This window comes from Ambystoma mexicanum, chromosome 3q (assembly GCF_040938575.1).
Source record: "Ambystoma mexicanum isolate Mex_15411 chromosome 3q, UKY_AmexF1_1, whole genome shotgun sequence".
NCBI lineage: Eukaryota > Metazoa > Chordata > Amphibia > Caudata > Ambystomatidae > Ambystoma > Ambystoma mexicanum.
Window position 1 is genome coordinate 551,457,982 of NC_090926.1, and position 25,909 is coordinate 551,483,890.

The window sequence follows — 25,909 nt, forward strand, 5'->3', positions numbered from 1 at the left end:
ATACATTTGGATGTGGGCAGTGGTGGCTAAATGTGGTTGGCCCATCGGTTTCACAGTGGAAGTGCACCTGGCCAATGTCACTGGTTTCTTCATGATCAGCAAATCTGTCCACTGTGACAAAGTCACTTTCAGACGGCCCATTTAGGGGGATTGTGGAACTCTGTGGGCTATGTGAAGCATCACCTGGAGGTGATATATGGGGTACTACCAGAGGTCCCCCACTCTTTTCTCAGGATCCTCCCCACTTTACCCATGCAGATAAAAAGATTAAATGCTCCCCAGAAGGAAATATCAGAAAGCACTATAACATAAGGGGAGTGATTTTAAGGGGTGTAAGCGTAGAGAAAATCAGATCCACAGAAGTTACACAGAGGTCAATTGCAAGAAGCTCCAGGTCCCAACTATGGATCCATAAATGTAGGGAGATTCTGTGAAGAATGCATCTCAGGCGCGCATGGATTGCAGAGCAGAGCTGGCATAAATGTGAGGCAACAGGCAAAATCTAACAGACAAGGCCTATGTGCCAAAGCACAGATGCTACAGGAGAGTGAACTCATTTATGCACAGCATTAGCACCAGAAGTGAGAACCATCCAATCAAGCCCCCCATCACCAGTGACAGCCAAATGGTGTAGGGCCTGATTCACCAAAATGTTTTTAATGGGACTTTCCCATGGTAAAACATTATTGTAAATCAGGCAAGTGTGCGAACTGTGAGTAGTTGCTTCCACTTCCTGTCAAGTTTGTGTTCGATGAGTGCTTATCAGTTATTAACAGTGCATTGCTTTACCCCCACACCTGTCAACATACTTGTGCAGTTTGCACATACTGCCACTAAAACAGAGAGACTTAGTGAGGTCAACAAGCATGGTGGCTTGTGGAGAGAGCGTCTTGCATAACCATGTATTTATGGTTCCTGCTCATAATATTTGTTGAACGTATATATGAGACGGACTATTCTCGACTTGTAGGATAAGCTCCCCGTTGAATATCTTCTTCGGCCATGAATCGGTGTGTTCCTAGATCAGAGTTGGTCTCAAAGAGAAACATTTTTAAATCTATTTCACAATTTTTGGTTTGAAATCATGTGGTATGTAAGACTATATGCAAAACAGTAGTGGGTGAGGCACTGTATGGACAGTGGGCCTGTATTGTGTGTACTCTTGTAAACTGAAACACACTGATCTTCTTTTTCATATTGGCATAACCATCTGAACCTGTGTCATTTAAATCACATTCCCATAATATGCATGGTCTCCCTGTATCTGCGGCTCCATTCCACTCTTGCATGTTCCCCTACAAGTGTGACCTTGTGTACACGTTTTTGTGTGTGCACAATTGTCCGCTACACGGACATCCAGAAAGACTTGCCTGGAAGGAAGGTTGACAAACATGTATTTCTACGTGATGTGAGGTGTGCTTCACTGTAACCTCAGTGAAATAGATATAACATACTGCTGAACGGAAGTGCACCGTATCCATTCAGCGGCAACCTTTAAGGTCTGCTGCTACCACAAAGTGGAGGTGGGGCATTGTGTCTGTCCAATGTCTAACACTGGTCCCTTAACCTTGACCCAGCAAAAACAGATTGCAAACATTGTGGGACCAGGAGATTCATGATATTTCATGTGTGTTGACATACCTTGAATTAAACAACAGAAAATTACAAGTTTGTCTATTTTTGTGTCACAATCAATCCCAGAAAGTTTCAACACCTGATTCGAAGCATCCCACTGGGAACCAAGAACGAAACATAATCAGAATCTGCCCCAGGAAGAAGTTTACGGAATATGTAGAGTACAGAATCGCGAACAAAGTATTACCCCCATATCCATTGACTGACCAGAAGCTTACTCAGGCTCACATCACAGCAGCACTCAGTCAACACAATACTAAGTAAACATTCACCTGCCCTGTGCTTTTCTATGCACACAGCAACATGCACCAGTAGGGGATCCTACCACACATGCAAACACTAAACAAGGTAGCTGGATCACTCTAATGCTTAAACACAGCATGTGCTTGCCTAGCCAGCAGGTCCAGAATACATCCAGCCAGTGGCAGGCAGACCCACTAATAGAAAAAGACACACTGGCTCTGACTGATGCTCTCTCACTTGGCTCCAGCTTGCCAAGAAAACACTTGGAGGAAAATAAGGATAAGCCTGGTAGATAGATGATGTCTACGCTCAGCCTTCCTCGGAAAGAAATCCACATACTCTGCTCTGCTCTCTGTACTCCCATTGATCTCCCTCCACCCTTCTAGCAGACGTAAAGCACCAAGAGAAGAAGATTGTGCTATGGAAGACAGTATGCCATTCCATAACATATACATGAGTGATTAATAAGATTGACCCATTGTATGGCACTGTGGGTGTTGAGCATCCACCATCTAATTGTATTATTTACCCTATGGGACATGAGCACTTACCTGATTCCCGGTTATTGACATTGCCCACACCAGTTATCTGTTATAAAGCCAGTTCCAAAGCTGGTGTCCTTTGCGTTGGGGGGGTGTTTGTATTTGCTCCTATCATTTTTCTGTGTGCTTTCTAATCTTCTCAATGAACCCTTTCAGCTCAACCTGAGAATTTCTCCATAGGTTCTCTATCAGTGCTGTCTTGATTTTTTGTTTAGGGGGGTGTGCTTCTGTCACCATCATCATCATGACCTCTGTAATGCTGCATGCTGCCACTGGGCGTCTATGGCCCCTTTGGCATTCCTGTAGTGAGGGGGTTGTCTTGCCTGAGATGCCCTATGCTTTTCTGCCATGGGTTTCTTTTAGGGTGCTGCCGGCTCACAAAATTTGAATTAGCATAGTCTGGGGATCAGCTTCCAACACGGTGGCTTAATTAAGAGCCTTTCCGCAGTCTTACAGGCTGTGCTTTGAGAGGTAATTTGAAGCTTTGTATGTTTTTCCCTAAGAGAAGTAGTGTGACTCCGCCAGTGTGCACGCTTTGTGATGGCACTCGACAGTCGGTGATGTCTGAATGGACATGCTTTGGAATGCCACTATTTCCTGGGGGTGGTCACATAACTGCATATGCTTTCTGATGGCAGTTGGCCCTGCATTACAGGTAGACAGTTACACATTTCATTGGTATTGTATAAACTTTGCACTGTTGAAAGTGATCAGCCCTAGAGCAAAAATTGACCATTTCAAAAAAATGTCTTCTCTACATATGCAGCGACATCCTTTTCAAATCAGGTTAAAAATCTTGGCTGCATCTGGCAAGCATCCTTGGCCTGTAACGCCCATGTTCCAGAGGTGATTAAGTGAGTGTTTTTTCAACTCAGGCTGTTAAATTCTATTCTGGCATTTATCTCGGAACCGAACCGTTCAGTGGTCATAGGTCCAATGGTAAACTCCAGGCTTGACTATTGCAGCACCCTTCTTCAACTCCAGCCACTTTAGGTGGCCCAGAATGCCGCTGTCAGTCTGGGTTTTGGTCTGCCAAAAACGGTGCCTATCTCCATGTATCGGAGGATACTGCATTGGTTGCCAGTTCGGAAGAGAATTGAATTCCACGTATTGTGTCTTATCCATAAATGTATTTTTGGAATGGCACCTAAATATTTGGTCCTAATACTCAAGCCTTACCAGCCCTCACAAGCCTTGCGCTCATCTGATAAAAAATATGCTAGCAGTCCCCCTGTTTCATTGTGTTTCCAAGGGAGACCGCTGTTTTTCCATTAGAGGACCCCGTCTGTGGAACACACTCCATGATGTTTTGCGGAAAACCAGCTCTATTGGCCTCTTCGGGAAGAATCTGAAAACGTTCTTGTTTCAGTAAAAGTTTTATAATGTTTATAGGAGGGCAAAGGAATATAACATCAGCCCCTAAATGCAGGTCTTCTGCGTGGTTCAAGTTGGATATGCGCAATGCAAATGCTAAATCAAATAAAATCAAATAATATATCTACATCAGTCCAAAGAACTAGGACTAGGGCAAACATTGCCCCAGTGCAAAATGCGCAGAAAGTGTATGTTCTTTTGCAGCTGGACAATTTTGGCCTCCTTGCTAATTGCACGTGCAAAGTTTCTGTAATACCGCTGCATACTGTGCTCAAACCAGGGACTCAACAAGCTTTCATTCGTTCATTGGGAGACTAGTGTACCAGTCTGATTTATACAAAAATAATGCTTGAGTTATATGCACTGTATGCCAGATGTCAAGGGAATGTAGGATTTCCTTTAGACTGTGCAGTAGATAATGTCTCTTGTTTAACAGCAACATAGTCTGCGAACTAAAGGACAGGTTTAAAGGAATAATTATTCCAAGATGTAACTTTTTGCACAAGTGTCAGTGGGGATCTAACGAAGTTGGCCAGCTGAACGGGATGTGTGAGGTACTGGTAGTGCTACAGGTTATGATCTCTGTTTTTGAACCATTCAGGAGGAGACGGCTCTCACTCAACCACTCCTGTAGTGATGCTAGGCAGAGGATATGTTAAGCTTGATTCGTACCATCCTCTCTCAATCATCTAGTCAACATGGAGTCATCTGCATATAGTTAGAAAGGCATTACACATTTCTCAATTAGTGAAGACATAGGTCCCAGGTAGACACTGAACAGTCACAGAGAGTGAGAGAAGTCTTGAGGGATGCCACATAGTAACCTGGCAGGTTTGTCTCGGAATTTAACTATTCTGGACCATTTTAAACATTTAGAAATTATAATTATTTTAACTATTCTGTAGGATCGACTTGATCCAACTTAGAGCTGTGCCTTGGTGAAGATGGGCCAACAGAGTGGTATGGTCAACCATATTTTATGCCACAGAAATATCAAGACAGGGAAGCAGGATACATTTCCTCTAAGGACTCTAGTGTTCTTGCCGAACATCAAGTAGGGCATATTTTGTGCCACTGAGAGGCCTAAAGCCGGACTGGCAGTCCAGGACCACAGTGCATTTTTTCAATGAAAGCATGCAATTAATATGCTGTGCTACAACCAGTTCAATTACTTTTGCTTTATAGGGTAGATACGTATCTGTTTGAAAATTGGTGACTTCTCAGATGTGTTTATCGTTTTTTGTTAAGTAGAGCGGTAATGTGAACTGAAAAAGGGATAAAGGTACAGATTTTAGATATAGATTTCTTTAATTTGGAACATTCTTTGAGTGATGCAACAATTCCACACAATCTTTCCATTGTACATCATTAATGCTCCGTACCTTGGTGAGTCATATGGTCAAGTCCAAAAGGAGCAATTACAATCTGCTTTAGACCCGCACAGACTGACCCAGGATCACTAAATAGTGATACATTTTCTACTTTGCACCTTCAAGGTTCTAACACCCAGAATCTAAATTTTCTCATCTTTACCAGAACTGCAGCCTGACAATACTGGGGTCAGCATCACCAATCAAGGCAGATCTAAAACAAGAGAGCTTGGTGTGTCCTGGTTAGCCTGACAGTGAAGACCAGTCCCGGGCAGTTTAAATTGGAAGTCCGGAGTCTTGTGTGAGGCCACATCCTGCTATTTTAATTTGGAAGAAGCCGGCAAATGTTAACTGTGATGACCACCACTGATTGGTTGTCCACCAAAACTGGTGAGTGGGCATGGCCCACTGACTTTAAGGGACCGTTGCCCTCCATCCATTGTCCCATAAATATGAAAGCTTGATCCACTTATTAGGCGATGTATGGAAGAAGATTCTTGACTGGAGGACAGAGTGCTGAACTCTGCTTTGGAACTTGCAGGACTCTCTAAGGCCTCCAAACTGTGATGATGTGCCCAAAAGCACCTGAAATTTGACTTCCAATTCCCAGAGAAAAACCAAGACCGGTGATCACTTTCCTAATGTCGGCAAGTCCAGCCATGACTAAAGCCTTGACTAACTTGCACCAGATTCCCACTTGTCCATGTCCTGGAAGATACCTTAGTAAAGGGATAGGGACCCACTAGAGCTGAGATGACTCAATTCAAGACCAGAACCTGCTAAACACTAAAAGCCTGCTTATCCACCATTACTAGAATGGTACCAACACTTCTTCTGGAATGTCTCCCACCTATTCTGTACTACCAATCTGCAAGAAAGTGGCAATGCACTGCAAGCCTTGTGAACAGTCATTAATGCCCCCTCGGCTGACCCAGCCATGAAGCATCTCTTAAACTCACATAGTAGAAGCCACTAGCACACCAGGAACTATTAGAGCAGAACTGAGACAGTGCCTCCACCCAAAAGACCAAATAGTTTAAAGGTTTCAATTAGAAACAGCTTAACAGTACAGACCATTACTTAGTAATCCAAACATTTGAAAGCTGGTGTTGATCTTAGCCAAAAAGATTCAGCTGAGTTGTATTATCGGTGTTGTTGTGCTAATTCAGCCCAAAGCTGTTAATTTGGTCCTTTTTTTGAGACCGACTTCTTCACAGAGAGATAGTAAGGAGGTGGACCATGGAGTCTGCAGCATCTTAAAGCCATAACATAGCACAAATCTACAACCGTACATGTTACCATAAACTCCAGTAATGTACAGCTTAATTGTCAGCAGCATCAGGCCATTAAGCCCATTGGGTGTATAAACACAAAAACTAAACTTGACTAGCATCACAATATGACCGAGGAGGGGCCTGATGTGGAGTGGAGACAATCCTGTATCTTGGCGGATCTGACTATGCCCCAATGAGCAGCTAAAATCTGTCACGCTCTGTCTCCGCCTTCCCCAACTCCTCCTCACCTGTCTTCTCCTGTACTCCTTCCGTCCTGATTACAGCCTTCTTTTTCTTGACCTTTTCTCCTTCGGCAGGCTTCTTCTCTTTTTTTTGTCGAAGGTAAGGACGCGCTCCCTCAGTAGCCTCATGATCTGGCCAATAACAGATCTAGGGAATACCCGAGGAGCACGTCCTAAAGAATGGGGAAAAAGGCCTGCAGGCAAAAAAAACCCGATCAGTATTCAGGTATCCGTAGAATACTAGATGTCCTGCAGTTATATGGAGACGTCGATTCCTGCAGCCGTGGAGCTCCGGACACGTAGCAGGAACGCCCACACCTGGCTAAACTCGTTCTCTGAGAAAGGCGGTGAGACAGGGATTTTGTCTCCAGTGTTGTGCAGTCTCGATGTCTTCTGGGCTGAGTTGCAATCGAAGGGAGGTCTCGGTCTGTCCGAACACCAGAGATGCGTTTCAAATGGAACCACAGAAGAAAGCTGGGTGGAAGGGAAAGAGGTATGGATACGGACAGAAAAGTATGACCAGCAGCAAACGCTCACAGCGAAAAGCTAACGCTGAAGCACTGGCTGAGTGAAATAGATGGGAAAAAATACTTACACGGAAAACGCTTGGTAGTACGCGTCGTGTAGGAAAGGACAGAAGCTAAGACCCTAATCACCTTACCTGAAAACCTGAAAACACCACCAGTGTAAGGATAGTAGGTTGGTAAGAAAAGGACCAGAACGAAAGGCAATGCTGGAAAGCTAGACGCTGAGAGCGACTAGCTGGGCACGAAACGAAAACGATACAACACGCCGAACGTTGCTATGGCCTGCTGGTTATAGATTCCGTCGGCCATGTTGGAATAAACTAGACCGATAGAATGGAACAGGCAGCCATCTTAGTAGTATCTCCAACGACAAGAAAATCTCCAGAGCTGATGCATGACAAAATCACAGTTACCGACCACAAAAGTGATGGGTGGAAGGTTTCAATGAATCTAAACCACTGGCAAATGCTCTGGGCAACCTTCCACACCACCGTTTGTTAGCCCATCTGCGCCATTGCAAAAGGGGACCAGCCATGTGCAAATCAGTCAGCAGCTGCCGCCACCGAAGGTAGCAGCCCAGCCCGAACTGCTAGGCCAGGTCCCCTCTGCACAGAAAACCAAGCAACCCCAGACATGTTTCGGCCTTGTTGGACCTCCTCAGTGAGGTGCAGCCTGGTTCCCTGTGGCGCAGCGAGCAAGGGACCCACGTCTGGGCATACCCTCTCTCACAAGGAGAAACAAACTGACCACAAAAGTGATGGGTGGAAGGTTTCGAATGAATCTAAACCACTGGCAAATGCTCTGGGCAACTTTCCACACCACCGTTTTTTAGCCCGTCTGCGCCATTGCAAAAGGGGACCAGCCATGTTCAAATCAGTCAGCAGCTGCCGCCACCGAAGGTAGCAGCCCAGCCCGAACTGCTAGGCCAGGTCCCCTCTGCACAGAAAACCAAGCAACCCCAGACATGTTTCGGCCTTGTTGGACCTCCTCAGTGAGGTGCAGCCTGGTTCCCTGTGGCGCAGCGAGCAAGGGACCCACGACTGGGCATACCCTCTCTCACAAGAAGAAACAAACTAACCACAAAAGTGATGGGTGGAAGGTTTCGAATGAATCTAAACCACTGGTAAATGCTCTGGGCAACCTTCCACACCACAGTTTTTAAGCCCATCTGCGCCATTGCAAAAGGGGACCAGCCATGTGCAAATCAGTCAGCAGCTGCCGCCACCGAAGGTAGCAGCCCAGCCCGAACTGCTAGGCCAGGTCCCCTCTGCACAGAAAACCAAGCAACCCCAGACATGTTTCGGCCTTGTTGGACCTCCTCAGTGAGGTGCAGCCTGGTTCCCTGTGGCGCAGCGAGCAAGGGACCCACGACTGGGCATACCCTCTCTCACAAGAAGAAACAAACTAACCACAAAAGTGATGGGTGGAAGGTTTCGAATGAATCTAAACCACTGGTAAATGCTCTGGGCAACCTTCCACACCACAGTTTTTTAGCCCGTCTGCGCCATTGCAAAAGGGGACCAGCCGTAGCAGCCCAGCCCGAACTGCTAGGCCAGGTCCCCTCTGCACAGAAAACCAAGCAACCCCAGACATGTTTCGGCCTTGTTGGACCTCCTCAGTGAGGTGCAGCCTGGTTCCCTGTGGCGCAGCGAGCAAGGGACCCACGTCTGGGCATACCCTCTCTCGCAAGGAGAAACAAACTGACCACAAAAGTGATCGGTGGTGTGGAAGGTTGCCCAGAGCAATTGCCAGTGGTTTAGATTCATTCGAAACCTTCCACCCATCACTTTTGTGGTCAGTTTGTTTCTCCTTGTGAGAGAGGGTATGCCCAGACGTGGGTCCCTTGCTCGCTGCGCCACAGGGAACCAGGCTGCACCTCACTGAGGAGGTCCATCAAGGCCGAAACATGTCTGGGGTTGCTTGGTTTTCTGTGCAGAGGGGACCTGGCCTAGCAGTTCGGGCTGAGCTGCTACCTTCGGAGGCGGCAGGTGCTGACTGATTTGCCCATGGCTGGTCCCCTTTTGCAATGGCGCAGACGGGCTAAAAAACGGTGGTGTGGAAGGTTGCCCAGAGCAATTGCCAGTGGTTTAGATTAATTTGAAACCTTCCACCCATCACTTTTGTGGTCAGTTTGTTTCTCCTTGTGAGAGAGGGTATGCCCAGACGTGGGTCCCTTGCTCGCTGCGCCACAGGGAACCAGGCTGCACCTCACTGAGGAGGTCCAACAAGGCCGAAACATGTCTGGGGTTGCTTGGTTTTCTGTGCAGAGGGGACCTGGCCTAGCAGTTCGGGCTGGGCTGCTACCTTCGGTGGCGGCAGCTGCTGACTGATTTGCCCATGGCTGGTCCCCTTTTGAATAGCGCAGACGGGCTAAAAAACGGTGGTGTGGAGGTTGCCCAGAGCAATTGCCAGTGGTTTAGATTCATTTGAAACCTTCCACCCATCACTTTTGTGGTCAGTTTGTTTCTCCTTGTGAGAGAGGGTATGCCCAGACGTGGGTCCCTTGCTCGCTGCGCCACAGGGAACCAGGCTGCACCTCACTGAGGAGGTCCAACAGGGCCGAAACAGGTCTGGGGTTGCTTGGTTTTCTGTGCAGAGGGGACCTGGCCTAGCAGTTCGGGCTGGGCTGCTACCTTCGGTAGCGGCAGCTGCTGACTGATTTGCCCATGGCTGGTCCCCTTTTGCAATGGTGCAGACGGGCTAAAAAACGGTGGTGTGGAAGGTTGCCCAGAGCAATTGCCAGTGGTTTAGATTCATTCGAAAACTTCCACCCATCACTCTTGTGGTCAGTTTGTTTCTCCTTGTGAGAGAGGGTATGCCCAGACGTGGGTCCCTTGCTCGCTGCGCCACAGGGAACCAGGCTGCACCTCACTGAGGAGGTCCAACAAGGCCGAAACATGTCTGGGGTTGCTTGGTTTTCTGTGCAGAGGGGACCTGGCCTAGCAGTTCGGGCTGGGCTGCTACCTTCGGTGGCGGCAGCTGCTGACTGATTTGCCCATGGCTGGTCCCCTTTTGCAATGGCGCAGACGGGCTAAAAAACGGTGGTGTGGAAGGTTACCCAGAGCAATTGCCAGTGGTTTAGATTCATTCGAAACCTTCCACCCATCACTTTTGTGGTCAGTTTGTTTCTCCTTGTGAGAGAGGGTATGCCCAGACGTGGGTCCCTTGCTTGCTGCGCCACAGGGAACCAGGCTGCACCTCACTGAGGAGGTCCAACAAGGCCGAAACATGTCTGGGGTTGCTTGGTTTTCTGTGCAGAGGGGACCTGGCCTAGCAGTTCGGGCTGGGCTGCTACCTTCGGTGGCGGCAGCTGCTGACTGATTTGCCCATGGCTGGTCCCCTTTTGCAATGGTGCAGACGGGCTAAAAAACGGTGGTGTGGAAGGTTGCCCAGAGCAATTGCCAGTGGTTTAGATTCATTCGAAACCTTCCACCCATCACTCTTGTGGTCAGTTTGTTTCTCCTTGTGAGAGAGGGTATGCCCAGACGTGGGTCCCTTGCTCGCTGCGCCACAGGGAACCAGGCTGCACCTCACTGAGGAGGTCCAACAAGGCCGAAACATGTCTGGGGTTGCTTGGTTTTCTGTGCAGAGGGGACCTGGCCTAGCAGTTCGGGCTGGGCTGCTACCTTCGGTGGCGGCAGCTGCTGACTGATTTGCCCATGGCTGGTCCCCTTTTGCAATGGCGCAGACGGGCTAAAAAACGGTGGTGTGGAAGGTTGCCCAGAGCAATTGCCAGTGGTTTAGATTCATTCGAAACCTTCCACCCATCACTTTTGTGGTCAGTTTGTTTCTCCTTGTGAGAGAGGGTATGCCCAGACGTGGGTCCCTTGCTTGCTGCGCCACAGGGAACCAGGCTGCACCTCACTGAGGAGGTCCAACAAGGCCGAAACATGTCTGGGGTTGCTTGGTTTTCTGTGCAGAGGGGACCTGGCCTAGCAGTTCGGACTGGGCTGCTACCTTCGGTGGCGGCAGCTGCTGACTGATTTGCCCATGGCTGGTCCCCTTTTGCAATGGCGCAGACGGGCTAAAAAACGGAGGTGTGGAAGGTTGCCCAGAGCAATTGCCAGTGGTTTAGATTCATTTGAAACCTTCCACCCATCACTTTTGTGGTCAAAATCACAGTTACCTAGCATTCACCCCAAAACCATAGACTTCGGAACGCTTTGTGGATTTCACTGAAAAACATTTCCTTTGCATATTTTTATTTCGTGTACACACCGAATGAAGCTACTGTTTACAGTATTGTCAAAACTCCTCTGTTTGGCATTTCCTTTTGATTAGTTTGATAACCTTACCACATATGATGTCTACCTTGATCTTCCCTCGAGAGCCTGGTCTAGATTGTCGAATCCCAATTAAACATAGGTGTGCAAAGAACAGCCAAAGGAGCCTAGTTTACCTGCCCAAGCTCAAGTACAGCGCCTCTAGAACATGCTTCCATAAACAAACGTAATGGTGTAACCTCTATTTTTCTTCAAATCCTCTCACCATATGATTGGAAGTACCACACATGAACCTAAATTAAGGCAAATGAAAAACTAGCACAACAGTTCAGGAAACATTTCACCACTGGGGCAGTCATATGTACCTGGTTCATCAGGGACTTTCGGTGGCTGAGTCCTGTAAAGAAATAAGCAATTCTTAATTGAATGGATGCAGAAAAATCACAATACAGGTTAAAGAATAACTTTGGTTAAAATAGATGTTTTTTTTTCTGTTCTGATGCCAACATATCCTGAACGTTGCACCAAACTATTAAGTGTAAAAAAAGCAGCTTGAGCTAAAAACAAAATGACATCATGTGACGGTTGGGCATAATGTAATGGAATCAGCTGGTGAAACAGTGATAGGAGCTTCAAACGCACGCTTAAATAATATCTTCATGTTACATTGAGTCTGGCTCACACATCGACATGGTTGGCTGGCAGTATTAAGAGAGATAAACATACAGAGAAAAATATAGACGGAGTAAGATCAAAAAGAAAGGTTTCCAGACGGGATTCCTCACATGTTATGGAGTCATCAGTTATAAATCACCAGACCAAGTTATTCTCACTTGAAATGCTGCAATATTAGGCATTAGTTTCACCAGTTTGGCCCACAATATATTGAACATGGAAGGAGGAAGGGCTTTCTCTGCCATGTTGGCATTCTACCCCGTGCCCCACAGGGCGGATCACCGATGTCTTCCGCTATGTTGATTGCACAAACGTCAGTGGTTTCTAAAAACCTTTATTTCTAGTGACAATGTCCTACCTATATGTTTTCCTTAATTCAAGGGAATTACACAATTTTAAGAAAGTGTTTTTTTCAACCAATGCCAGGGCTACAATATAAAGCTGTTGTCAAGCATGACTGTCAATGTAATCAAAACACAGCATGTGATTTGCTCTCCCATCAATTGTATGTCGATCGTTGCACATTGTGAGTTGGATGCTGCCAGGAGAATGCGTTAACCAATTTAATCAAACCATTTTGTACATTCAATATGCCCCTTTAATGAAAAAGTCAAAAAAGGTGCCATGTATAAACATTACATTATATACATTGTTAGCTGCATACTTCAGATGGTGTCTGTGAAAGGCCAGTCATTCTGGAACAGAATGATTTTAGAATCTGCCGAGTAAAACACACATTTCTTCACTAGAACTGTTAAGCCTATGGAAAAGTGAGTAAACACCGGGAAGAGGAGAAGAATAAGCCAGGAAGGTGAATAAACCAGAAAACTTTAGGAACAGATCGTAGACGACTACATCCATCAAGAGTAGTCGTAAATAGCTTGGTGCTGTGCAGTAGTCAGCAAAGACCAAGGCGCATACCAGAAGTCAAAATGGAGAATAGAAGTAGCCAGAGAGCAAGGAAGAGGAGAAGATGACCCAGAGATTTGCTAATGAGAGATCCGAGACCAGACCATTGACAGTGGATGCAAGAGGAGTTGTGCAAAGTCTGGAAACATACAGAAATTGTAGACGTGGGCCAAGAGGGCGGCTTCATTAGATGGTGACACTATCTGGTCATTACAAGTTTAAAACATACCACAAGCCCAGGAGATTGACCCCTAGCTGGGGAGTGATAATATCACAGCCTGACAAAAACCCTAAGCAACGGAAATTAAACACTTACTGGAAGGAGTGTGTTGAAAGCTACTGATGTTGGCTCAGGATGGCTACCTACAGCTAGAGGGTGAGAATGTCTAGAACTGTGAATATCCCTGAGCAAAGCAGAAGACCTACTTACTGGTAGATTTGATTTTGATTTTGAGGATTTCTAACACGCACCAAGCGGACTGAACTGCATTCGGGCACAGATGATTACTAAGGTTTGTATGAATCAGGGTGACCAGAATATTCACAATGTAGCGGCTGGCGTATAGATTTCTTAGGTTTACTTAAAGAGGAAGGTTTTTAATGCCTTTCTAAAGCTTTCCAGCGATGAGCATGAACGAATGGTAAGTGGTAGATGATTCCATGCCCTTGGACCAAAGGCCGAGAACCTCCTATCCCCCTTTGAGACCTGCTTAATCTGGGGTATGGACATTAGCATTTTATCTCCCGATCTAAAATCTCTGGATGGCTCAAGATGGTGAATCTTGGCACTGAGATATTTTGGTGCATTATCATAATAGCACTTGTGCATCAGACAGGCTATCTTAAACTTTACCTGATCCTCCACCATCAGCCAATGAAGAGATCTCCGTGAGGCTGACACATGATCTCTTTTTCCCAAATGGGATATCAGCCTAACTGCTACATTCTGTGCCCTTTGAAGTCTCATCATCTGTTTGGTGGTAATCCCTGTCAATAAGCTATTACAGTAGTCGAGATGGGAGTTAGTCAACGCCCCCACGACCATTGCACGGTCTTCCGCTGCCACAAACGGAAGCACATTCCTAAGCATGCGTAGTGAATAGTATACGCCTTCACCTTGGCGCCTACCTGGGCTTCACTGCCCAGGTTTTCCTGCCATATACATCCCAGATTCTTTACTTCCTTTGAGAACTGGATGTCTTCTCCTAGGATCCGTGGGGTTGTCTCTTGTTTTTCAGCCCTTAGCTTACTTTCTGCACTGAATAGGATTACCTCTCTTTTGGCCGCATTAAGCTGCAGCTGATTGCATGCCATCCATTTTTTTATTTCCTGCATGAACTGATCAATTTTTTCAAAGGCCTCCTCTATATTCTCTGTTTCCACATAAATCTGGGTGTCATCAGCATAAGAATGGAATCTCAAACCATACTTCAGTAAGATGTCAAATAGTGGCCGGATGTATAGATTGAAGATCAATGGGGACAGTGCTGACCCCTGTGGGACTCCGCATTTTAACCATAACAGTTCTGATAGAAACCCTCCCAGTGTTACCCGCTGGGTCCTATCCTTCAGAAATGAGCTGAACCATTTTACCACTACTTCTGAAGCTCTTCCCATCATCCCGATCCATTGGAGAATGATTTTATGATTGATCGTAGGAGATAGCTAAGAAGTGAACAGGATGCTATATCCTTAGATCAGAGATTGCCATGGGAGAAAAGAGAGCTATATGCTGTGATACTTTCAAGAAGTAAACAAGGAGCTACATGCTTAGGACTGAGATTGCCAAGAAGGTGGCCAACAAAGGAGCATGGCCCCAAAACTCTAGGACTGGCATTGCCAAGAGACGCTACTTCCATTGTATTAAGGTTGTCATTCAGTAAGATGGAATCTATATCCTAGAGACTGAGGTTTAACTAAACAGCGTGGTGGGCGCTGGGGCCCTAAGACTATATATTAGATTAGAGAATGCTGGGACGTGTTGTATTCCACTTGTTAGATTATCGAGACACCTTGAGTTGACCATCTTGATACCTTTACCGTAGTATTCTTTACTATTTCTAGTTCACTTACCCTAACACCTATACGAGTTATTACTGCACTTGTCATAGTTGCTAAAGATTACTTAAACGTTATACTTATGACGTGTGTGTTCTCTTGTTACTCCACTCTTGTGATCTCCAATGATAACATAGCAAAAGAATTTTGACTCTGTCATGTGAATACCAATCTACCCCTTTTCCTTCCTGCCAAATGGAATTACCATCACTATTTGCAGTAAACATGCAGTAGCTTGATGAGACTGCAGCATTTAGTTATTCCACCTTTTAATACCGTAGGACACGATTGAGAAGTGCACATTACCTCATGCCATAATTAGTGCATAATATAGTTATATCTCATGCAATACATTTCCATCACACAAAACAAGGCAGTATTTAGCAAGTTACACTACTGAAACTCTTCATTTAGTGGTGCAGTGAAGGTGGCGGTTATCCCATTGCCTACACTTTTTTACTACATCGTCATAAAGAGGCTCTTAGAAAAACTACTTATATTTAGTGTCCCAAACCGCCACCTTTATAACCCTTTTGTTTCAATGTGTTATCTTAAAAGCATATTTGTTACATTCATCATGAATGAACGTGCATTAAAATGGTTGATCAAAAACGGACACTATAACTGTGTATTTGCTGAATCATTGAAATACCAATCACGGATATAAAACGAATACAACCGGAAGCCCTGAAGTGCTTAGCCAAAGTTACTGATGTACCGAGCCTCAGCAGGAATCATTGCCAACTAGTAGAATTCGCTGCTAAAAAAACACAGTTACAAGTGAGATTGACCACTTGAGAAATAGAATTAAATCACTAGAGAAAATATTAATGGCAGAGGGTTCTACCCTCCATGTACATGAAAGTGAAAAGGTGTGTACTTAAAGTAAATGAAACAAACCTATATTTTCTAAAGAGGATGCTAAGGTTTAGGTTGATATTGTCCTGAAAGTGAGAAGCAGTACAAACCACTTTACAGATGCATAACCACAGGTTAAAATCGGCTCCCTGCAGAAATGTTGAATCCTCAGGTCACAGTAAGGGATGTCTATTCTATAATTAACAAGTACAATGCGGAGCACCATAGCCGACCTCCAACCCTCCTCCTTCATACAGATATGAGGGGTTCCAGCTCCATGCAATTACTGGCTAAGGTCATCAGTCAAAATTAGATATATACCAATGACACTCAGCTGAGCGTTGATTGGAGGTAATCAAGGAAGGAACTGATCCTTAGGGTGCAGAAGCAAGTCATGGTTGGCTGGAGTACAGCTGTTAGTGAATGAGACTGGGTAAGTAGCTCTGAAAATATCTAACACACAGATCCTGTTGGTGAGGCTGGCAGTTCAAACACCATGTGCCCCATTATGACTTTGGAGGTAGCCATGGCGCTACTGGTGCCATGGCTGCCTCCAAAACCATGTCCTGGTCCGGGTTCCCAGAATGGGGAATTACCGGGCCATTCCGAGTTTGGAGGGCCGGTAATTCCCCTTCAGGGAACCTGGGCCCGGTTCTTCTCCATTCCCATTTGAGCCCACATAGGGCTCAATGGGAATGGGGAGGGAACTAACAACGGGCCCACTCATAATGGGCCCGTTGTTAGCTTTCTGGTTCCCTCGAGGAACCTGCTATGGACGTCTGGATAAACCAGACGTCCAGAGCGGGTCCCGCGAGGGAACCTCGTAATACTGCGGAGTGGGTTTAACGGCGGCGGGACCATTACTGGCGCCGTTAAACCAATTCCGAAATAGTTATAATGAGGCGCCATGAGCCTCATTACGAGGTGGGCGGAATGGGTTTAACGGCATCGGTAATGGTGCCGGTACCAGTAAACCCATTCCGCCCTATTACGAAGTTCCCTTGCGGGACCCGCTCTGAATGTCTGGTCAGACCAGAGGTCCTTTGCGGGTCCTGCAAGGGGACCAGGGAGCTAATAACGGGCCCGTTATTAGCTCCCTCCCCATTCCCATTGAGCCCTCTGGGGGCTCAAATGGGGATGGGTTTTTTGAATGAGGAATTACTGGGTCCTCCAAGGTTGGAATGGCCCGGTAATTCCTCATTCAAGGACTCGGACCCGAGTTTGGAGGCAGCCATGCCCTTATGCCTACTTATTAAGGGCATGGCTACCTCCAAACTCATAATGAGGCCGCATGACTTTGAATTGGCTTACTTCTATTCAAGGATGAATTCTTAAGACCTGAAAACAGTGGTCATGATAGAACTATTTTCTGAATTTTGATGTTTCATAACAACATAAACGGATATGGAACATAGAAACTTTCTATTTAGGCCCCTCATTGTGTACACATTGCAATTTTGTAACAGTAATTACTCAGACAAACCTTTCCTCAAAAAATGGGACTAATGGGACTAATTACCTCTTATAGACAGAGGAAGAGGCCATTATCACTTGGGATAATGCCTGCATCAATCTATAGGTTGTACGTCGAGGAAGGAAATTGATCAAAGTGATAATGACCCCTCCAGACGCCTACAAGGATATTAGTAGTGTTAATGACCCTGCCTTTCACTTATGTGGTCCACACTTAAAACAATTGGATGCAAACGAGATAAGAAGGGACAATGATAAGGGTAAAAAACAGACTAGGTAGATCCCATGAAAATATGTGAGTTGGCAGCAACGACCCTTTTCACTTTTTGAAATTGTGAAGAAAGAAATATCACCTGGAAGGAGAAGCAAACGGCTATGCATGAAGAAAAACATGCAATCAGAAGAGTGTCCAGAGGCATGTGAATGGTTTGTGTGAAGCAGCACAGGAATGACAGGTAACAGGGGTGAGGAGGGAGGAACATGGCTTGAGACAGCAACCCAAAGCAGGTCCACCAGGGTCTGGATTAGAAAAAGTGGTGAGAGGGTAGGCACTGGATGCACAGCCAAGGGGAGCCAACAAGAGAGGGTCCCAGCGGAAGGCTTGCAGACTCAGAATGCTCAGGATGCAGTCTAGGTGGCAATTTATAGATCCCATTACAAGATTTCTGACAGGCTCAGCGGCAGCCTATATTGGCTTCTGGTCACTAATTAAGCAATAAACCCCAAGATGGGTGGACATTACCAGGTCAGGTAATGGCACAAGCCCGGGTTTCCACCATAGTCAAGCAAGGGTCTTAATGTGGGTACGGGCCATAACTACACTAGTAGTGCCCAGCCATTGTGTGGTTTATTGCTATTAGCCACCCTGTCATGCTTTCCGGGGTGCAAATAGTTTTTTTTTTAAGTTGAAAAGCAGCGTGGTTGCCGTTTCTCAACTTAAAAAAAAGACGACAAGGCAAGATGCTAGCGATGGACAAGGGAGACGTGAACTATACTTAGCCCCTTCTCCCTTTCCAGGAGGCCCATTGGTGCTGAGGGGAAGGGCGGGACAGCAGGTGAGAAGATGACGCCAAGGCTGCAGGTCAGGTGGTGGTGCAGGGATGGGGTGGAGGGCTGAGAGAGAGAGCCTTTGCCCCTGGAGGCAAGATGTCTGCCTACCACTGCTCACAAGTAATACCATGAGGTAAATCCAGCATTCCTAGCACTCTGATTGACTGGAAGGGCCCAGTACATCTCCTCCCGGGTGTCAGGCCATTGGGGGGGTCTCGCTCCCGGTAGCTGCTTTGGCGCTTCAGCTTTGGTGCGGGTCGGAGCCAAAGGCAAATGCCCTGAAGACTTGAGCAGCACAGCGCATGTAGGAACTACGGTTCCCAGAAGCTGCGACATGAAGCAAGCAGACATGTGGCATGTCAGCTAACTACTGACGTCATGACGGGAGGATGAGGAGCGAGGAACACAGAATAAAGAGAGTGTTCTGGAATCACTGCACACACCTTAATGGCAGTGCATTCTGTAACAAGCTGTAAGTAGCTTTCTTAATGTTATTTGGGGCTTTTTACCCATTTTCGGTTTATCTGGGATCACTGTAACCGGGACCTTATTTGGAATACATTTCTTTGGAAGCAAGATGGTTTCTGTTTGTGTTCGTCTTTTATCTTGGAACGCCTGAACTATTTTTGGAACTATTTTTTTTGGAGAACTCCGGGATCCCTATTGTTCCTGAGTATGAGTCGTATTTCCTATATTTCCATGTTTTCATCTGACCATTTGGGGATTGTTTGGATTTCTCTACACAAACCCTGACAGATCAGAGAAAAGGTTAAGTAGACACTAACTCGAACTCTGTGTCAACCTGATACCGAGTGCTAAGAACCCATATCATGTACACCTCTTACTTCCCTGTATTCCTCATAATTAAATAGCAATTCACTCTTTTTAAAGTAATGTGGTCTTAGGTCCGTTTCAAGATACATCTGCTTAACAGGTCTCTATTGTATATGCATCAACCGTAAATCAGTACACACATAGGAGAACAGACAATTCTTGACTCTTCAGTCATCTTTCCTGCACAATTAATCTGCTCCATATGCTCCTCCAACCGTAACCATAGCTTCCCACGGTACGTTGACACTCCATTCTTTGTCTAGGATCCTGAAACCCTACAAACATTTATTTTGGCACTGGCATCTGGTGGCAAATTATATTAATGAAAGTGATTTATATTCTCCAGAGTATATGTTCTTTTCCTGAGCTTTGCCCCTATTTGCCTACTCCCGCCCTTCCAAACTTCCACCTCACACCATCCCAGCAATGCAGTAATTCAGATAGCCTCAATCGTGGCCCTGATCCATTGTCCTTCTCATCATATAATCCAATGTGGACCTGCTTGGTACAACACTCTGTTCCTACCTCGAGCTGCCCCATGCTCCTCCAAAAACACTCCAAGAAGTGGAGAAATATTGGCAAATATCATAACTTGTTATCCTATCTTGATACTCTCATTGGCCCTCATTACGACCCTGGCGGAAAGTGACTGACCTGACCGCCATAGCGTAAATAGCGTTTCCGCCATTGCACGACGGAGCAAAGTGCGGCTAATTCCGACCCATCGGGCACGAGCACTACGCCATGGCGGAAGTGCAAAGTCCGCGATGGCGGAAATGTCCCCAAAACGCCCCTCACCGCCGTCGTACGGCGCCCTAGGTGCAATTCCGCCACCCATCTTAGCGGTCACCGTAATGAGCGGCAATCGGAAAGTACGGTGACCGTAAATATACGGAAACGGAAGTAAAAACATGGTCCCGGAACGGGAAACAGCACGCCGTACACCTATAAAATCAGAATTCCCACACAACCATAAAAAATACTACCCTGAGACACATCCCAACCCGTCATCCACCCTAGTGAAAGCAAGAAAAATGGGAAAAGTAGTGAAAAAAGCGTGCGACCGCAAGCGGCAGGTCCACTTCTCCCGTGAGGAACTCACCGTGCTCACAGAGACCCTCCAGGAGAATGCTGCCGTCGTCTTCTCGGCGCAAATGACCAGGAGGGCACTTGCGAACAAGAAGGCCATATGGGCCCTGGTGGCACAGCGGGTAAGTGCGGTGGGGACCGCACCCCGCAACCCACAGCAATGCAGAAAGCGATGGGACGACTTGCGGATACGCGTACGGAGCATACTATCCGCCAACCGTAACATTGCCACAGCTACCGGGGGAGGATCGGAATCACCCATCAAGTTGACCCCCTGGGAAGAAATCTGTGCCTCCACCATTGGAATGGAGAGTATAGAGGGAGTCGGAGGGATGGAGAAAGGAGTGCAGACATCCGAAGAATCAGGTAGGTGGGCCAAATAAAACAATGCTAAATCCACAATGTCCAATCATGTGAAGTACCATGTGTCCACATAGTGCAACAGTAACACATGTCCAGGAGAACGTCCACATACATTGGCCTGATAGCGCACTTTAAAACTCACATTAAATACATAAATAATTAAAAATCCTAAAAACACCCTCTACACGTGCAGCAGGCACACCCTAACTGCAGGCTGCAAAACAACTGCATCCTCAATCCACACAAAAATGAAACCACCTCCAAGGCCCTGACCCAAATCACCCTCAGGTACCACCCCAATGCATGTGATACATTGCCATTCCAATTTCCACAGACCCATTAATAACGCTCGCCCTCCTTTACTCCACCACAGGGTCCGATTCAAACGACGAGCTCCAGGACACCCCTACCAGCACACCTGCAAAGAGGGCCAAGACCAACGGCCAAAGACCCTCCACCTCAGCTGCACGGATCAAGACACGGCAGCAGCACAAATCAAGTGGCAGCACACAGGAGGGAACATCAACAGGCACCCCAGCAGCCAGCATGCCCACAACAGCACCACCACAGGTCCCCCCAATGGATGCCACAGAAGGCACTGCTTCTGGTGGCAGCAGCACCATAGGTGACACTGCATTAATGGCAGCATGCTCCGACACAGAAAACGGGGATGTCGATGTAGGATCCATCCATGACCTGTCTCAATCCCCCTGTTTGTTTCATCCCGTACACCATGAGGATACCACGCAGGGGCACCCACAAGACGACGACTGGCCATCCCCCACAAGCCCTGTGGCAAGGCAACATGAGGTGACCAGCCCCTCTGTGACACCACCGCAAATGGCCATGGCACAGCAGAGGCAACAGTCCCTCGACCAGGTGATCGTGCAACAGCAGCAACTGGCCACGCTCCTCAAGGACCAGGCTGATGAATGTGGGGGTACTAAGGCAGCCATAGAAACATCAACTGAGACACTTAGGGCAGAAATGGAGAGAAGTACAGAGACACTAAGGGCACAAATGGAGAGAAGCACCGAGAGCCTGAGAGTACAAATGGAGAGAAGCACCGAGAGCCTGAGGGGGGAACTGCATGCGACGTCCAAAGACGTATGTGCTGAACTTGCCGCTGTGCGCCGTGTGCTCACTGAGCTCTCACAAACCCTTAGGGACATGCATGGACGTGAGCAGGCAGAGACATCATCCGTTGCAAGTTCCGTCCAGGGCAGCCCCCAACGTAGATCTGGGAGGAACCTGCGCTCCACAGGCAGGGGTGCCCCTGATACCCGGAGAGGGGGCTTGCAATAGCGTCTGCCCACTGACAATGAGCATCTTTGGACACTGGTGTTCGGGGGGGAGGTAGGAGGGTGGAGGGGGTGTGTTGGGCTCACTTGGGTGGCGGGTCGATGTGGTGTGTAACATAATTTCACATATGCTATAAACAATGCACGATCATCCAATGAGATGTGTGGACATTGATCTTTGTGTACGGGGCCTTTATAGGCGTACAGTCCATATTGTGCATGTTCCAGACACACACAGTTCCACAAGTCCCGTGTCCATGTATCAGCCACCAGGCGTGAGTGCTAGAAGCATGAATCTATGAGAATCTGACGAATGTCACGGCCCTCCTGTGCCTCGCGGACTCCTTGAGGTGCTGCCACATCCCCACCCTCATCATGACCATCTTCAGGTGCTTGCAGTTCTGCGTCAGGGGGCATGGGCACATTTCTACGTACGCACATGTTGTGTAGCATGACACATGCCATGACCATCTTTGCAACCTCCTCATGGCGGTACAGGAGTGCCCCGCCAGACCTGCTGAGGCAGCGGAAACGAGTCTTCAGTAGGCCGAATGCCTGTTCTATGACTACACGGGTACGTGAGTGGGCATGGTTGTAGTCCTCCTCATGCTGGTTCTGTGGGTTCCGGAGTGGTGTAAGGAGCCATCTCTTCAGTGGATACCCGGCATCACCTGTATGTGGACAATAAAGGATGTTTGTGGAATGACATTGCTACGTACGCACCCCCCCCCTTCCTGCCAGGTCATTTCCGCATCACATACCCCACATTATCATGCATGAAATGAGACTCACCGAGTAGCCAGGATCTGTTCCCTGCGTGTCGCTCCATGTAGCGTGGTATTGTAGAGTTCCTCAAGACCATAGAATCATGGGTTGATCCAGGAAATCGGGCACAACAATGTGTAATGATCCTGTTGGAGTCACACACCATTTGTACATTAAGAGAATGAAATTGTTTTCGGTTGCGGTACTGGGCCTCCATGGCATGTGGGACGACCAATTCCACATGGGTGCAGTCGATGGCACCAATGCAACCCGGTATGCCGCCAAGTGCATGGAATCCCACTTTTGTGTTCGTAATTTCCTGCTCCGAGCGTGGTAGAGAGATGTAGTCGTCTGCGTGCTTCAGGAGGGCATCGAGCACTTGCAATAGTGTCCGTGAGAACAGTGGCTGTGAAATGCCATGCAACTGTCCGACTGTGTGCTGGTAGGTGCCTGTGGCCAGGAAGTGGAGTACAGACACCACCTTCAGTAGGGGTGGGATGGCGGTTGGGCTATCTATCATGCTGACAAGGTCAGCCTGTGTCATGTCCACAATGGCGGTTATGGTGTCCCGGTCCAAACGGTAGAGGGTGTGGATCTGCTCAGCAGTGAGGTTGAACGGATGTGCTCGGAGGCGTGGGATTGCGGGCTGCCTGCGTGGTGGTAGTGGCTGTGCTGGTGGGCCTTGCTGGCCCTGCCTTGCCCTCCTCCTCCTCCTGCGTCTCCTCTGTGCGGCCGGTTGTTGTAGTAGTTGGTGTTCGTCTTCTTCTTGAAGTTGGAGTACTTGCAGTGCTATCAGGTCCCCCAGGGCCAACATCGCTAGTCCTGCCGGTAGCATTTTGGAGTGGGTGTGGTTGTGGGAGGGGGTTGGGTGTGCAATTTATGTGTTTTCAGGCTGTACAGCCTCCACCTGTGGTGATTCATTCCACCTGTGCAAGCTGCAATCCCCTTTGGGCGAGCACGTCCCGCACACAACGCTGCAATTCGATGCATGGCATCTTGCTATTACAATCATGTATTTGATCCCGATGGCAGTGAAATATTGGTTCATATGTTCATTCTGCTATGGTCCCATTGTTTCACATACTATCTTTGCAGTCGCGAACAAACTTGTGTAGGGTCAGTGGAATGTAGTACTCGATTAACGGTGGACCCTCATGCAGCACTGTACCGAGGTTCACCGACGGGCGGGGCGTCCCATTTGTGAGTGAAGCCAGTTGCCATTTTCATACACTGCCGCACTACATGGATGAATTTGTGATTTCGAGCGGTCACAGATGCCTTTTCGACGTGATGTTGCAAATGAGGAATTCGAAGGACAGCGCTTTCGGTTTTCAGCTAGCGGCGAGGAGACGCCCACAGGTCTGACTGCAAATATAACGTTCTATTGTTTAATGTCCTTGGGACAGGGGCCATGGCGAGAATGCAATGATTGATATGAATAGTATGGGATGCGCAATAGCGTAGTGGACGATAAGGCAGGACGTTCCCAAATACATGTTACTTCACAACACTAGAATTCCGGGCTGGAGCACAGTGGATTTTGCAGACTGCATTACGCACAGACTCAATGGAAATTTCACATGTTATGTGAGTAAATATTCAGGCGTTTTCATTCCGGGATGAGGGAATGATGTATGGATGCATGGACAGATGATTTAATGGAGAGTTTGCCATGTACAGGGCTTTTTGGAATCTATCCACCTCCCCTGCGCTATGTGATGCAGAGCTGCCATAGTGGGACCATCGTCTATCTGCCCTTGTTGAAGCCTCCCTGTCTCGACGCGCCTTCAAACACTTGTGTCTATGCACGTTACTAATCCCATCTAATGGATTCTGTTTTGACAGACGCATGCACACAAACACTCGTTTGTAATAGTGTTTTCACCTCGATTTTTATAGTTATGATTCGCAAGTGATTTTTGGGTGGGAATAATCCTTTTGAGTGGGCTAGCATGCATATGGCTGTGGATTTAGTGTGATCATTGAAGTGAGTAATTCAAATGAAGTTCTGATGCCCATACTATTCTTTTTCATTTCATTTGGGTGACAGGTATCTCCTCCCCTTTTGCCGCTGCCATCTGTATGCCACTCCTGCAGATGGCTTTTACTCCCGACACCTGCTGCTTCGTGTTAATCAGTGGAGCACCATTACGATCTTATGGGACGATCGCCAATGGGCCACATGCCCTTACGCAGTACTAGTGGCTAGGAGCAACATATCGACCTTTCAGCTGGACTAGTGCCTACCTAATGGGACGGCCCTGCGGTTCTAGGCGCTTCCATGTTGCCTTTTTGAACGTGAATGTAGCCCCTGTGTACCATGAAGGAACAGGGCGTCACACAAGAAGAAGCTGGTCATTTATTGCGGATGCAGCCCACAATAATGGAATATATTTTGGAGTTCATGACCTAATGGCTGTATGGGCTTGGTGATTTTGTTGTGCATTAAATTTCTATTCTGATATTAACCGTGTAGCGTTCTTCTTTGCAAGTAATGTAGCATATTCCTATTTGTGGAGCGATGTATTGTGAGAAGATCTGCATTGGGTTCCGGCTTCTGAGTATAGTTGCGTGGTACTGTACTGGCCGCGTTTGCCTACGAAGCCCAGTGTGGTCAGGGATAGGGGCTACCATTATGACTGTTTTAATGATGTCATGCTCAGGGGCGGGGGATTAGCTTTTGTGTAACAGATGCCGGTCAGCAAGGTGGATTGGTGGAATGATGTGATTATCAGAATATGGCTGGTCACAGGTGCCTGTGTTTGCGTGCGTTTCTTGGAGGGAGACTGAGGTCATGTCCATTGGAATAGCTTCTGTATTCGTGCCATCTGTGCCCTGCAGCTCCCATTGGCCCCTCTTGAGATGAGCCTGGCTGCTCAGTCACTCTGCCAACTTGTGTGGTACATGCTTATGCTGATGGTTGGTTTGTTTACTGGCAGGAGTACAGGGCTGGTGCAGTCTCACTCAGGATACTGCTTTGAATGTTGCCTTACACTGGTGTCAAGCGATGGGGGCCTGTTGTTGTTTTGTCTCATATTTCAGTTCATATTGCTGTACTTGGACCTTCACATGCCTGTGCTGCATCAGTACGGCAATGGTGACAT

General features: G+C 47.3%; 1 protein-coding gene across 2 annotated transcripts in view; it reads right to left on the minus strand.

The window, feature by feature from the left end:
- The window catches only part of LCP2 (lymphocyte cytosolic protein 2), a 1,016,893-nt gene that overhangs the window by 532,140 nt on the left and 458,844 nt on the right, over nt 1-25,909 (minus strand). For both annotated transcript variants that reach the window (XM_069654319.1, XM_069654320.1), the window contains exon 5: nt 11,796-11,827. In XM_069654319.1, the coding sequence (XP_069510420.1) occupies nt 11,796-11,827 (32 nt within the window). The remainder of the gene's footprint in view (nt 1-11,795; nt 11,828-25,909) is intronic.